Source organism: Phalacrocorax aristotelis, chromosome 2, assembly GCF_949628215.1.
Source record: "Phalacrocorax aristotelis chromosome 2, bGulAri2.1, whole genome shotgun sequence".
Taxonomy (NCBI): domain Eukaryota; kingdom Metazoa; phylum Chordata; class Aves; order Suliformes; family Phalacrocoracidae; genus Phalacrocorax; species Phalacrocorax aristotelis.
In genome coordinates, this window is record NC_134277.1 from 61,542,361 (window position 1) to 61,558,099 (window position 15,739).

The 15,739-nt window shown below is 40.6% G+C and overlaps 1 protein-coding gene across 1 annotated transcript in view; it reads left to right on the forward strand.

Annotated features, from left to right (window-relative positions):
* The window catches only part of ADCY1 (adenylate cyclase 1), a 177,081-nt gene that overhangs the window by 35,647 nt on the left and 125,695 nt on the right, over positions 1 to 15,739 (forward strand). The window contains exon 2 of the mRNA XM_075083782.1: positions 3,184 to 3,333. Coding sequence (XP_074939883.1) covers positions 3,184 to 3,333 — 150 coding nt within the window. The remainder of the gene's footprint in view (positions 1 to 3,183; positions 3,334 to 15,739) is intronic.

The following is a 15,739-nucleotide window of genomic DNA, read 5'->3' on the forward strand; positions in this document are numbered from 1 at the left end:
GATGGTGGAACCTGAAGAGCACTCTTTTTGCTACTAAGCAGTAGTATAGTGAATAATGTAAGAATTATTTAAAATTAAATGCCTTGATATTTCAGCAGTTCTGCATGCCTCACTACATCTTCAAAGATGCTTGGTTTTAAAAACAAGTCTCTCAGTCTTTCCTGGAGGTACAGCACATAACATGTATAAGTTACATATGTATGTATGTGTGTATATAAAGATATATATTTACATATTAAAATGAAAGGGACCAGAAAGCGACATGCATTTGAGAAACCTAGAGAGAGAGAGAGAGAGAGAGACGTATGTAGTTTGCAATTGGAGAAAAAAAAAAAAAAAACAGTCACTAAGCAGAAAGAGGGTTGTAGAGGGAAGAAACTGTTACCTCAGGAGACAATCTGTCCTACTTTCTTTTCTCACGTTTTGAAATCTATGAATCTTTTACTTACTTTATCACTTTTCCTGATCCCCTGCAGGCCAGAGCTGACAGATAAGCCTCTGCTTTATTTTAAACTGTTCAAAGCATGTCAGAAAATTACTTACCCTACTGAGTCTGAAAGTAGCTGCATGATTCCAGGAATCCACCTACTGGTTGCACCCAGTCCAGGTGGCCACCATTACTTGAGTGAAATCATAATGATAGTCCCAGAACAGCTGGCAGATTGTTAACAATATATGGGCTTTTATTGCTTCCAGCTGAAGACCAGAAACTGAGTTGACTCTTTTTAATTTTCTCTAGAAGTAATTATTTATGTCTTGGGCCACTCTGATACCAGTGCATAAAGATGGTATTAGTTTTTCACCCTTGTGTTACTAACAGCTCTTTTGCATATGGATAGGGTCAAGCAGTTGCACTGTCTGTAACTGTCTTTACAGTAAATACAGCCTTTACAAATCCTTTCTATTTTTATTCCATTGTACTTCTAAGAATTAGCTTTAAAATACACTATTATCACTACACTTCAGCATGATTAAATGCAGGGATAGGACCAGTACAACCACATTCATGTCTGTAAAAATAGGATTCTACTGGAATTTCTACAGTAATTTCATTTTAGTGAGCTTTAACTTATGCTGAAAATTGATACACCTGAAACAGTTCTGTGATGAAGCAAATAAAGCAGGATAGGAATTGCAGACTCTTTACGTTCAGCCTATATCATGACATGATTTACTGCTTTTCATCTTCAAAGTTCTACCATCTCTGAGACGTGACACATAAGTAACTTGTATATGAGATTCTTAGGTTGAAATTCTTCTGACTGATGACACCTGAACCTGCATTTTGTAGTTCTCAGGAGGAAGCCATAACACCATTCTTCACTGGTGTTAGCTCTTGTGAGATAGCTGATTCTTTTTGGCTATCTGAGGAGAAAGAAAACATTAATGCTAGGCATAGCTCCCTTTATTGTTACAGGATGTCTTTTGATTTTGCACTGGTGAGAATCTTTGCAGGGAAGTTGTTGATAATATATCGTTAACTAATAACAACCAGCTATAAAGGTGAAAGTTAGAGGACTTGTGAATCCTTGAAGGTCTGGAGAACTGACCCAGAATGAATCTTTCAATTGTTCCTGCTATACTGAGATCACAGGAGATGAAGATGTACACTGCCATTAGTTACATACGTGAAAAACTTCCTTCTTATTTTTGTAAGGTGAAACATTTCCCAAAGGCTCTCCAAAATCAGCAAGGAGTTTCTGGATATTATTTTGGGTCTTTGCTTACTATACTGTCTGAATTTAAGCCTTCAACCCTAGTCCCATTAGTCAGTGAGCATTCTCTACAATGATGTCAGTTGTTTCGTGGTGGGTTGTTTGTTTGTTTGTTTTAAATTTGATTGTGCTGTTGGCATAGCTGGACTCAGTATGCAGTGCAAAGAGGGCAGTGGACTCATCTTCAATTTACACTAGCAGATCATGTAACAGTAGAGATGTACTAGGTTGAAATATATACTTTGAATTAAGAAATAAATGTCAGCTATATGGTGTTCATGAACTATTTTAGGTGCATAGGAATTTAACGTGAATTGTGTTACTTGCTGTAATGTCTTCCTTTGTTCTTATTATACCCAATGTTGGCCAATTTATATGCCAGCTGATTTCCGAAATTTTAGAATTCATGAGTCCCATGAATCCATATCATGATGCTGTGGTAGTAACTAGAGCAAATATGGAGAATGAGACTGAAAAGATATTGGGTAAGCAGGCCTTATTGCCTCCTTTCTAAATAAACAATGCATTGCATTGCAGAATTTACTATCAGAAGACATGTTTCAGACATCAGCAATGCAGTGAGAAACTTGGACAGGATTGTCTTAGATGGGGAGGTTTTATGCAAGCCACTGTTGAGTTATTTAGGTTAGTTAACTAACTTTATCACATATTGTAAAAGCATTAAAAAAAACCCAGAAGGGCAATTGCATAATTTATCTGACTCTCATCAAAACTTTGTTCACAGAAGTAATTCCAAATAATTAATTGTCTGGCTTATAGCATTGCAGTGGGGCTTGGTTTATGCTAAGGGCCGTCATTTGAAAGCACTTGGCACCTTCTGAGAGGTCTGCTGCAGGATAGCATCAACATTTTGTCTTATTTCTCAAAAAATACAGCATGGTTGCTAGTAATGTAAGCATGGGAAAAAAGCTGTTTTTGCAAGTGCAAACTGCACAACATGAAAGCTTGGGGTACCCAGCCACACATTTTGATTTAGTCACAGATTTTGTCAGTGGCTTGCTTCTCAACTATAAAAAAAGAGACAGAAATATCCCTACTTTACAAAGGCATATGAAAAAAATTTTGGTCTTTTGGGCATCTCTCAATTGAAAAAATGCTGAAGAAACTGCTCTCCTTATTACATGGACAGATCTGCCAATGGGCTGATGAAGGAACTGATGTTGAATGAAAGTGATAAGCTACAGACCACTGTACGAAAAATTAACTTCAGCAGATGTGAAGTTCCATACTATGCAATATCGCCCAGACTTGTGGTAGCAGCTGTAAGTGTTTCACTGCAGTTGGGTTGTGGGAAGGTGTATCAATGAGGTGGCTAGAGAGGCAGAATTCTTAAACACAGTGCTCTTTTTTTTTTAAGTGTGTTTTTTTTATTATTTTGCTGAGTAGAAATGTGAAATAAAAATCTGTATTTTAAAAATATTTACTTATTTTTCTTTCTTTCTTACAGCTTGTGGCCAATGCAATCCTTTTTGTCAGTGTAAATTTGTATGGTGTCTTTGTGAGGATTTTGACAGAAAGGGCTCAGAGGAAGGCGTTCCTTCAGGCCAGGAACTGCATTGAGGACAGGCTGAGGCTGGAGGATGAAAATGAAAAACAGGTCAGTTTCCAAGCCTTACTTCTTTTTCTCTGTTTCTCTGAGATGACTGTAGTTATGTGAACCACAGGTCAGGACGCTGCTGCTGAGTGCATGATAGGGCATGTGTGTGTTTCCATTGCAAAGGAAGGATGCTGCCTTCACCCATCTGGTTCAGTTCTTCTTCCCCAGTGCATGCACACTTTTCACTCTTCAGCTGCGGTGCACATAGAAGGTGTAGGCTACTGTCAGCTCCAGCACCAGAGGGAATGTATTTTAGGGCTGAGGCAAAGCTAACATACTATTGTAATGTAAGATCCTGGGATTTTTCACTATGGTTGTTTTTGGGTAGATATTAGATATGCTGTAAATACTTCTGTTCTGGTTTTGTGTGCTATAACCTGTCGACATTTATGACATCTATAAACAAAAGTCTAAATTTTGGGGAGAAGTGGCTGCACTGATATACATGAATAACTGTGATAACAATCTATTACTTTTCTCAAAAGCCACCTTTAATAGTTTGATGGCTTATTTTGCACAATTTTATGAACCAATTTTCCAAGCAGATTTGGAAACTATGAGAAGAAACACTATATTGTGAAGCTTGCTGTTGTTACTCACAGGTCTGAATCTTAAACCTACTAACATCTGTTCCTCTGTAAGATTTGGACTAGATTTTCCTTTCAGTCTAGATAATAATAAAAGGCCATGCTGGAATACACAGATATAACTCCATCGACCTCTGTGGAATGATGGTAACTTAGGCCAATAAAAGTCTTAAGTGGTATTCAAAACTTGCTATACAAGATTCAGGGGCCTCAAAGCTTGTGTACTTCGCACACTTTTACTTCTCTTCACTTGCAATTTCTCTAGCAAGTCTATTCCCCACATGAAATAATGTAGGTCCTTAAGTAAGTACTTTGTGTTATGAATTGAGTGAATGCATTTTTATGACATGAACATACTCTGCAATAAGTAGACTTCTTCTTCGAACATCTGTATATCTTTGCTGGCTGTATAAAAATGGTATTAGGATCAAAGCCTTTAAGTTTGAGTCTGGTCTTTGTAATCCAAAGCTGCAGATTTTCAAAGCCATAAATGTGTCAGAAGTGAATTTCCTTGTGATTTAGGCAACCCTGCCATTTGTGCCTTTGAAAACCAGCTTCTGGGATCCAATATGAAAATAATACCAATTTTTGTGTTTCTCTAGTTAGCACATTAGCAATCTGTCTTACTTTGCATTTTATCCATGCATACAGAAACACAAGAAAGCAAAAACATTGCACATAAGTACCCTTATTGTTGATAGTATTCCTAGAGAATCCTGCAAAGGTTTTCCAATGCAGTATACAGTTCAGTGAAAACAATACTCTTTTTTCCTACACCTTTGAAATTAACTTTAGGCACCACAGTGTAAAACTCAATCCAGTGGTAAAATACATTAATTAGCTGTCAAAAGTACCACCAAAATACTTTCTGTGGCTGCCTTCACACTACACTAGAGGAGACTAGGGGTGATGTGCCAAGGTTGGGCGTGAAATCAATAGCCCAGCTCAAGTGCATCTACACCAGTGCATGTAGCATAGGCAACAAACAGTGGGAGCTGGAAGCCATTGTACAGCAGGACAGCTATGACTTAGTCACCATCACAGAGACATCATGGGATGACTTAAGACTAGAGTGCTGCAATGGATGGCTATAAGCTTTTCAGAAGGGATGGACAGGCATTCAGGAGAGGTGGTGGCATGGCTCTGTATGTTAGGGAGTGTTTTGATTCTGTAGAGCTTAGCGATTGTGATGATAAGGTCGAGTGCTTATGAGTAAGGATGAGGGGGAAGGCCGAAAAGACAGATATCTTGCTGGGGGTCTGCTATACACCACCCAGCCAGGATGAAGAGGTAGATGAAGCATTCTAGAAGCAGCTGGCAGAAGTATCACAGTCAGTAGCCCTTGTTCTCATGGGGGACTTCAACTTACCTGCTGGATATACAACACAGCAGAGAAGAAACAGTCTAAGAGGTTCCTGGAGTGTGGGGAAGATAACTTCCTGATGCAGCTGGTAAGTAAACCTACCAGGAGAGGTGCTTTGCTTGACCTTCTGTTCACAGAGAAGAACTGGTGGGAGATGTGGTGGTCGGAGGCGATCTTGGGCTCCGTGACCATGACATGACAGAGTTCTCAATTCTTGGTGAAGTAAGAAGGGGGTCAGCAACACCACTACCATGGACTTCTGGAGGGCAGACTTTGGCCTGTTCAGGGCACTGTTTGGGAGAGTGTCTTGGGAGGAAGACCTGAAGGGCAAAGGAGTCCAGGAAGGCTGGACATTCTTCAAGAAGGAAGTCTTGCAGGTGCATGTGCCGAAAGACCAACCAGTTGGGGAAGATGACTAGCCTGGCTGAACAGAGAGGTTTTGCTGGTACTCAGGAAAAAAAGAAGAGTTTACCACTTTTGGAAGAAGGGGCAGGCAACACAAGAAGAGTACAGAGACCTTGCTAGGTCTTGCAGAGAGAAAATTAGGCAAGTAAAATCCCAGCTAGAACTCAATCTGGCCACTGTTAAAAGAGATAACAAAAAGATGTTTTTACAAATACATTAACAACAAGAAGAGAGCCACGGAGAATCTCCATTCTCTATTGGATGTGGAGGGGAACATTGCCACCAAGGATGAGGAAAAGGCTGAGGTACTAAATGCCTTCTTTGCCTCAGTCTTTAATAGCCAGACCAGTTATCTCCAGCGTATTCAGCCCCCTGAGCTGGAGGGCAGGGACGTATCACTGTACAAACCCCCCATAATCCATAAGGCAGCAGTTTGTGACCTGCTGAGCCACCTGGACACTCACAAGTCTATGGGGCCAGATGGGATCCTTCTAAGAGTACTGAGGGAGTTGGCAGAGGAGATTGCCAAGCCACTCTCCATCATTTATCAGCAGTACTGGTTAACAGGGTAGGTCCCAGACAACTGGAGGCTTGCCAATGTGATGCCCATCTACAAGAAGGGCGGAAGGAGGATCCAGTGAACTACAGGCCAGTCAGTCTGACCTCACTACGAAGGAAGATTATGGAGCAGTTCATCTTGGGTGAGCCCACCAGGCATGTGCAGGACAACCAGGGGATCAGACCGAGCCAGCATGACTTCATGAAAAGCAGGTCCTGCCTGACCACCCTGATCTCCTTATATGATCAAGGGACCTACCTAGTAGATGAGGGAAAGGCTGTGGATGTTAATTACCTCAACTTTGGTAAAGACTTTGACACTGTCTCCCACAGCATCCTCCTAGAGGAGCTGGAGGCTCATGGCTTGGATGGGTGTACACTTCATTGGGTAAAACGGCTTGATGGCTGAGCCCAGAGAGTTGTGGTGAATGGAATTAAAGCCAGTTGGCAGCCAGTCACAAGCAGTGTTCCCCAGGGCCCAGTTTAATATCTTTATCAATGATCTAGTTGAGGAAACTGAGTGCACACTCACTAAGTCTGCAGATGATACCAAGTTGGGCCAGAGTGTCAATCTGTTCAAGGGTAGGAAGGACCTACAGAGGGATCTGGACAGGCTGGATTGATGGGCCAAGGTTTAATAAGGCCAAGTGCTGGGTCCTGCACTTGGGTCACAACAACCCCATGCAATGCTACAGGCTTGGGGAGGAGTGGCTGGAAAGCTATGTGGTGGTAAAGGACCTGGGGGTGCTGGTTGACAGCCGGCTGAACATGAGCCAGCAGTGTGCCCAGGTGGCCACGAAGAGCAACAGCATCCTTGCTTGCATCAGCAATAGTGTGGCCAGTGGGACTAGGGAAGTGATGGTGCCCCTGTACTCAGCACTGGTGAGGCCACACCTTAAATACTGTGTTCAGTTTTGGGCCCCTCACTACAGTAAGAGCGTTGAGTTGCTGGAGCGTGTCCAGAGAAGGGCAACAAAGCTGGTGAAGTTTCTGGAGAAAAAGTCTTATGAGGAGCAGCTGAGGGAGCTGGGGTTGTTTAGTCTAGAGAAGAGGCTGAAGGGAGACCTTATCACTCTCTACAACTACCTGAAAGGAGGTTGTAGTGAGGTGAGTGTTGGTCTCTTCTCCTAAGTAACTAGTGATAGGATGAAAGGAAATGGCCTCAAGTTGTGCCAGGGGAGGTTTAGACTGGATATTAGGAAAAATGTCTTTAATGAAAGAGTGGTCAGGCATTGGAAGAGGCTGTCCAGAGAGGTGGTGGAGTCACCATCCCTGGAGGTGTTCAAGAAATGTGTAGATGTGGCAGTTCAGGGCATGGTTTAGGAGGCATGGTGGGGTTGGGCTGACGGCTGGACTTGATGATCTTAGAGGTCTTTTACAACCTTATTGATTCTATGATTCTGTACATTAGAATACCTCTAAAACCAGGGGAGATTTAAGACATGATTATTCTTCTATAAAATTATTCTGCAGTTGTTGTGGCATAACGTAGCTAAGTTTCCAGCTGGCAACACTAAAGAGTGTTTGAGTCAAAAAGAGATGTTCCTGACCTAGTTCATTTTTTGTGATCATTACTGTGTTCTTATTCTGTGAAGTACCAACGTTACCTGTTAAAAAAAACTGATTTTTTTTTTAATCAGACTTTTAGTCTCATTCAAATGCTATGACCTAAATGCAGTAGCCCTTTTACGTTGAGAATTGTAATCCAAAATGTTAAAACCTTTCCCTGGTATTTCTGTGCAAGTCTCTAATAGGAAAGGAAAGAATATGCTCTTGGCTTTTGAACATACATAGCCTTCTTTAGTTAAAGTGTTGACTGTGTAAGACATACCACAGCTGAAACTGTGAAATTTCTTCCTCTGTGTCCTACTTACAGTGATTCTTCTCATATGGGATGCCTTTGTACTAGTAGTCCAACATGATAATTTTGATAAATCTATGTTTATGGGCAAGAGCAAAGATTTCATGTTGTGGCATTTTCAGAGTCATCATGCAGGAGTTTGCAAGTAGACTTTGAAAGTGTTGCTGGGGAGAATGGGAGGAGATGGACTCTGTTTATTTTAAAATTCAGTTTAATGTTCATCCTGTTATCTGTTCTCTGTGGTCACAACAAATAACTGGCCTTGATGGTCGCATTTGTTATGTTGCTGAATATTAGACTACAATTCCAGAGTAACACCAGAAGTGAAGGCCAAGAACCAGATAAGTTTTAGACCATGAGTGAATAATCATAATCATTCACCTGGGATAAGCTGCTTCTTTCATTGTCCATAAATCTCAGCAGCAAGACCATCTTGCTCTGCAAGACTGCAGAGCAAGCAGTTAAGAATAAATATTGTGAGATGGGTCCTGTTCCCTGGAACTGCGCTTGTTCTGTTCCTGTTCAGCCAGAGCAGCTGAGCACTTCCCCTTTGCTCCCACTGCACCATCACTTTGCGTCCACTTCATTAATTCCAGATCATCCTTTGCCCATACAGCAAGCAAGGCATTGTCACCCCATTGCCTGGAGGACTCCCAGTGTTAGATGTCCCTACCTATTCTGAAAGTAGCCTTCAGGCAGTGCTTCACCCCTTCCCAAGTGAGCAAGGAGGGATGGGGAATGGGGATGCATTTAGCGTAGAGAAAGAAGTAATCTGCTGCTGACTGGGGCTGCTTACCATCTTATTCAGAGGGGAAACCAGTAAGAAAGTTGTGGCTCACCATGCATTAATTCCCAATGTGGTGGTTCCTGAAGTGGTGCCATGCTCCAAGGAAGTGGCAGCATTGTAATTCTGAGGCCATCTTAATTTGAAGTGCAACTGGACCACTATGTTTAAAGGCCTGTAGACTCCTATTTTCCATTTTACTAGTCTCTTTCAACCTATGTTTAGTTTTGTCCTGAGCACAGTTTTGCAATGCTGAATCATATATTGAATTTGGAGATAAAGTGGATCGTTTCCATCAGTGAAATGTACTTGCTGCAGCACAGGCTGATGTGGAAAGTGCCTGTTGTTTTCATAGGAGGAAAGCTGGAAAATGTTTGACTTCATGCAAAACTCCAAAGCCCACAAAAGCAACTTAGATATCTTCACTGGTTTTTAATTGCATAAGTACCTGTTTGCAAGTGTGTTTGCAAAATAAAAACCATCTTTCAAGAAACTTGTTTAGATCTTACCTTCCCTCCTAAATGTTACTTCTGTACACAATTGTTCACAATTAGAACATGATGGTGGGAAAACAACTGGAGAATAGCAAAGTCTCCAGAATGGGGGATTGGCTATCTTAAAAACTGTTTGTGAATTCACATTTAGTCTGTCAAACCACTGGGACTGGAGAAATTTATTTAGTGGTGGCATCCATCTTTCATTAAATTGTTGTGTACTCCACTACAATGCATGAATTTTAAGTTTAATACAGGCTTTAGCATAAGAAGCTGAAGGAAGCACTAAAAAATACAGGGAGTTAGGGACTACTGTGCTGAGGCAGCCAGCTCTGTGGCTATCTTCAGGGCCAGAGCATGTCAGTCCAGCTAGTCTAATTAGTTTTGAGGAGAGGTAACATTGTTCCCTTTGCTAGTACAACACCACGTTACTGCAGTAATGCTGGTTCTGGGAGATAGACTAGCACCTGGGTGTTGCTCTGCAGTACTTCCATACAGGTTTACCAATTCGTTTGAAACTAGCTAAATTCTCTTTATGCAATGCTGAATTGTGCACATGAGTGTCTGTGTACCTATGTGTATGCATTTCAAGTGTCTGCTGCATTTTAGGGCAATATCCTTAACATTGCATATAGTAACTGGGAAATCACTGAGACTAGATTAATAACTATTCATCGGAAATGAAACAGTGTCAGCAAAAGATACCATGAGTGGAGAACACTTTGAACTGCTGCTTAGGGTGTTTTGGGTTTAAATTCCCTGACAGGTTCAGATTCCCCTTCAAAACAATTTAATCTAGGCATTATACATTTTGATTATGTGTACTACCTACTCTACCTTTGGGTAAAAGGATGATATCCGTAGCAACCCTCCAGTGGTTTTGACCATTATGTTTAATTTCAAGCATTTATGAAAAAATTTAAAAAGTACACCATTATGTTTGAATAAAGCAAACCACGTTGGACTTTCATTTTAAACCACGTTGGACTTTCATTTTGGTAATGGATAACAGGTTGCTGGGGTTGTTTTCTTCCAATTCAGCAACCAAACTGAAGAATTAGATACTTGTGCAGCCTCAGGAAGAAGTAATTTCTAGGGTGCCTGACAGCATCCTTATCAGTGAATAATCAGGTTCTCCTCATGTTTCCCATACTTCTTATACTCGGAATCTTTCATCTTTTTTCATTGCAGTGCAGAAGAAAATAAGAAAATTATCATTAAAACACAAGCCCTGTTTCCATAATCATTCATACCGACTCTGCATCAGCAAATGTCCCTGCAGCAAGAATTTCATCTGGATCATATGTGGGCACAAAAATATGTTCTTGTCAAATTATCTAGTGTGCAACAGGGAGGTGATCCTGATTTTACACAAATCACTGGGTGGAAGATGATACCCGAACCTCTGCAATAGCTAGCCAGAGCAATTTTTGAAAAACGTAGGTGGGCTAACTAATTTTAGCTGACAGGGTGAGCCTGTACCACATTAGTGCTGTGTTCTATGTCACAAGGAGGCTTAAAATTCAATTTATTGTGTTATCAAACCACAACCTTACACAGGAAAGTCCACTTTCAAAAATCTATTTGTTCTTTTTTAGGATCAGGGAAAAGAGAAAATAAGGAGTGTTAGAATTTCAGACTCTCAGTTTGAACTGCCGGGCTTCACGCCCACTCATGCAGGCTGGCCAGCAATGCCTCTTAGCCAAACAGGAGCAGCAACAGAGATGGGAACTTGTCTTGTTTTCTGTTTCATTTGTCACCTTTGGCTGCTTCGATCCTTACACAGTGCTGAGATGAACTGTTGGTTACCTTTATCCAGCTACGTGGCACTCCTGGTCTCTCTTCTACCTTTTTCAGGTAAAAGGAGTTTTGAAGAGGCACGTTTCTCTCCCCTATGCAGAAATAATTGCCCAGAAGCTTTCCACTGACTAGTCCCCAGACCTGCAATAGTCCTGCACATGTCTATCCTTAATACAGCAAATAATAAAACTGAGAGCTACTCAGGTTAAATGCAAACCTTCAAGTGGAAGGCTTCAGCTCTGACCTGGGTTTGACGAGATAATCTCCAGAGGTACCTGCCAACCCCTACCATTCTTTGATTCTGTATGAAGCCATTAGGACCTTCTTGTTACCCCTTGCAAGGCAGGGTATAGTAAACAAATAAATGTGTTCTAATTATACAGCTCTATTGCACCTCTTTTTGTGCAGAATAAACATCTTATCTGAATGCAGTTAGTGCCAGAAGCTGTGTTGTTTGACATACCATTGGGATTCTTCTTACCTAACTTTGGAGAAGAAAAAGTGAAGCTTGTGATCTAGCCTTGTAACCTACAGGCAGTAATCGTTAGTAGTAACAGACACATAGTTCATCCCTTCTACCTTGAAGACCTTGCTGAAGATGAGATGAGGTTTTTCCCTGGGAGTGTTTACAGGAGGACACCTAAGCTTAGGGCTGCACAGCTGTATGATGAGAGAGGTACCTTGCAAATGGACTGGAAATATCGAAGTGTAGAAACTGAGTAACACACAAGAAAAAACATACAGTTGTAAACCATACAAAGTATATGTATTTAATTGTGTTGTAATTGTATTACTCTACCCACCTGCCTTTAATTTGCAAAATGTAACACACGGTATTACAGAAAAATCTATAAAAGCCTTTAAAAAGCCACATTTACAACAGCAGGCTGGACCAGTACTCGATAACAATTTGGTTTCACTTTATTTCACCTCCTGAAAGCTTCCTGATGTTAGTAAGTATGACAATTAAATCAGTTATCGGCTTTTTCATTTTTTTGACACAAGTTGTGAACTATGGCAACTGAACAGGTTTCTAGAGAAGAAAAGAGGGCATATGAACTTTGCTTTTTAGTATAAGTCTACGTAGTCACTCATGCTCAGTCTAGCAGGGGGATGTCTTGGATTGCTTTATTGAAGTTTGTTTTTTCACATAGATGTATGTATGATATATAGTCATGCCACCTATGTTAAGCTTTTCTCTGTTGTAATGGATGCTGGCTTACATTGAGTAGAGTAGAAAAACATAAATAGATAAGTAAATAGTAGTTGTAATATTCTAAAACCTGTTGATATTTTGGCTGTTAAGAGTTTTGAAATAAATATTAGGAAATTTTGAATATGTTCTGCTTCAAACAATGTGTCAATTAAATATGCTGATTGTGTTTGCCTCTGTGAATTTTTCAGGTTTTTTTTCCCTACTTGCTCTGTGTATTTTCCCTTAGAGAGAATGGAGGGGGAGGGACTAATAAAAGCAGATATCATTAGATATCATTAGATGATTAAAAATATACTAAAATACACAGTTTTCAGCAGATGACATTGTGGATAACAGTTGCTAAAGCAAATTATCATAGGTAAGAACACTGGCTATAGTGCAGCAGATCCATAAGTTTAATAGTAAGACAGATACTTCAAAAGTACTTTTTTATGGCTAATTTCTAAATTTAGAGCAATATCCATGACAGTATTGCTGTGTGGACACACATGCAGTGTTTTCATGTATTGTAGTATAAAGTAATGCAACCTCAGGAGTGATTCCTGATGTTCTTCCCTCAGCAGCAGGAATTCATAGGGAACTTTAAAATGTTATTAGGAAAGTTCTCTTATATGTATTTTTATTGTTGTCCATAGAATTGTTTTGACTTCTGTAAGTGTCTTCACTATAACAAAAAGCTAGCTAAAGCTTGTGTTAAACACAAGCGACACAACTTTTCCTGTGCCACTCTTAAAATGCAAGATGGTTCCACTGGTAAGAGACTGGCAGCTCTGCCACACAGGGGCTTCACATGTGCAGTTTGCCAAATGGTTCCTGAGTTGCTATGTTACTGCTTAAGCACAGATTACCTCCATGAACAGGACACTGAGCTGGGCACTTTGCTTTCATTCCAGTGTGCAACAGTATATGATGTTTGCATGCATGTACTCTCATAGACATTTTGCCTGTTCCTTTTGGTCAACATTCTGTGAAGGAAAACAGGTAGATCATATCCCATTTACTGGCAAAAAAAAAAAAAATTCTAAGATTTTTTTTTTTCAGATTTGCTATTCTAGAGTGAAGTTCTGTCTGTCATGTAATTTAAATTCTTTCCAAGGTTTCTATTCCCTATTACCTCTTTAGTATAAACTGATTTCATTTGGAGTTTAGCTTCCCTTCAGGCACATTGATTAGGAACTTCCCAGTTTGAAAAGGTAATAATGAACTAAATCTGAGTCATGCTTGTTATTTTAAGTGAGTGAATACACTCATTGCTTCCTTAGCATGTTCTTGGTTAGTCCTTGTTTTTCCTCTTTGGAAGGCAATGAGATTTTCTGCTGATGGGCTCACTTCCCTGCTCAGTGAAAACAAAATGAGGACAAGCGGCAAAGGACAAAGGCTTTTAGATTTTTCTAATCTAGATTAGAAAAATTCTAGACTTTTCAAAGTGAAGTATTACATCTTAGTCTCTGGAGATTTTGGCATCTACTCCATTTTACTGTTTTGCACTGTGATTTGTTTTCATATTGCTCTACTAAAGGCATCTGTGTTTTTTAAAAAAGGAAATGCTAACTGCTTACCACTTAATATGTCTTACTTAGGTTCTAAAATTATTGCTTCTGACTTGAGGTTTCTGTTTTTTTAAAATCCTTAGTCTGCTTACACCCACTACTAAGCTCAGTTTCTATCACTAGCAATCAAAAGGTTTATCTTTACTGAAGAGTTCTTGCTGAGTTCTTGCTTGTTCTATCACTGGCAAAAATCTGTAATAAGAAAGAGCATGTACTGATATTGAGTGGCTACTGCAGCTCTAAATGTATGCTGTATCAGACAGTAGCAATGTTGTGAAGCACTGGTACTAGTGCATTAGTGTATCCTTAATGTTCCTCTGACTCTTCCCCTGTTCTGGACCCTCAGCTGCAGAGTGTGTCTGCTCCAGCAGCGAGGAAAGAGGACTAGAGATGTCTGCAGCCTTTCTTCCCCTGCTCCCCTATACTGGTCCCATTTGTCAGCAAGGTTCCAGAGCAGACCACAGCAGGTTTGCCATGTATCTATGTGGGGCTGGTGGAGATATCTGGGTTTTGGAGAAGGAAAGTGGTGAGGGAAGCTGTTATAATTCATGGGGCAGAGAAAAAGCAGTGCACCACAGTCCTAGTAATATCTTGAGCTGTAATATGTAGCATGTTCTTAAAGAAAAATCCCACTAGCTGGGGACTGAAGCATTACTGACAGCAGAAGAAAGTGATATGTCTACCTTGCTGAATGTTGATCTCTGTGACTTTCACTTCCTGAGGAATACATATCTGCCTAGCCCAGGTATTCAGTGTTACATTGGTGGAACAAAGCAGACATGGCTGTAGACTGGAAAGAGGTGAACCTGTAACTGTATAGGAAACCTAGTATAGCAGAGATAAGCCAGTGAAGACCTGTCTGCTGTTCCATTTACCCTGGAAAGGGGTAGCATTGGTGAAGCTGATGCTGCTTGTGATGCTATCTTCCTAGCATCTTCAGAAGAAAAGAAAGAGAAAATGACAGGATTGTTGTCCCCATCCTGTTCACAGTGGAACACATCACTCTGTGCAGCGCTTCAGCCTCTGGCAAACTTGAGCTCCCCTGAGCTGCAGGCCTGCTTAGGAAATGCATTAGCACTCCTTTGTTCCCTCTGATCACAACATTGGCAGATGATTGGTAATCTTTTTGATAATTTTTAAGGCCCCTCTTTGTTTGAATCAGAAAAGCCTTTTTACAAAGAAATTACATTTTTGGAACTTGTGCTTTAAGTGTGTCTTTCTGTTTTTAACTTATATACTCAATACATATGCATACTGTCAGTCCTATTATGAGGGGATCATTTCATCAAAAGATGAAACCTGGCCTTCCTGACTCTGCAAGACAATGGGCAGAATGTTTTCTTTCCACATAGGAGGTTCTCCTCTGGGAAAAAGCTTTTGAAGGTGCTAGGGTCCATCAGTGCTGGTTGCTTTTTAAGTACCACCTCATAAAAGCACAGGAGCAGGCCATTCCAATGTGCAGGAAGTCAAGCAAGCGAGGCAAAAGGCCATCTTGGCTGACCAGGGATATTCTTTTAGAAATAAGGAGAAAAAAGCAAGTATATGGCCAGTGGAAGCAAGGTCATGCAACATGGGAGGACTATAGGGATGTTGTTCACCACTGCAGGGAGGAAATATGTGACTCCAAAGCTCAATTAGAGTTGAAGCTGACCAGTACAGAGACGGACAATAAGAAGACCTTTTTAAAATAAGTTAATGGCAAAAGGCAAGCCAGAAACACATTGGCCCATTGCTTGATGAGAATGGTCACATCACAAACAGGGACATAGATAAGGCAAGGACGTTTAA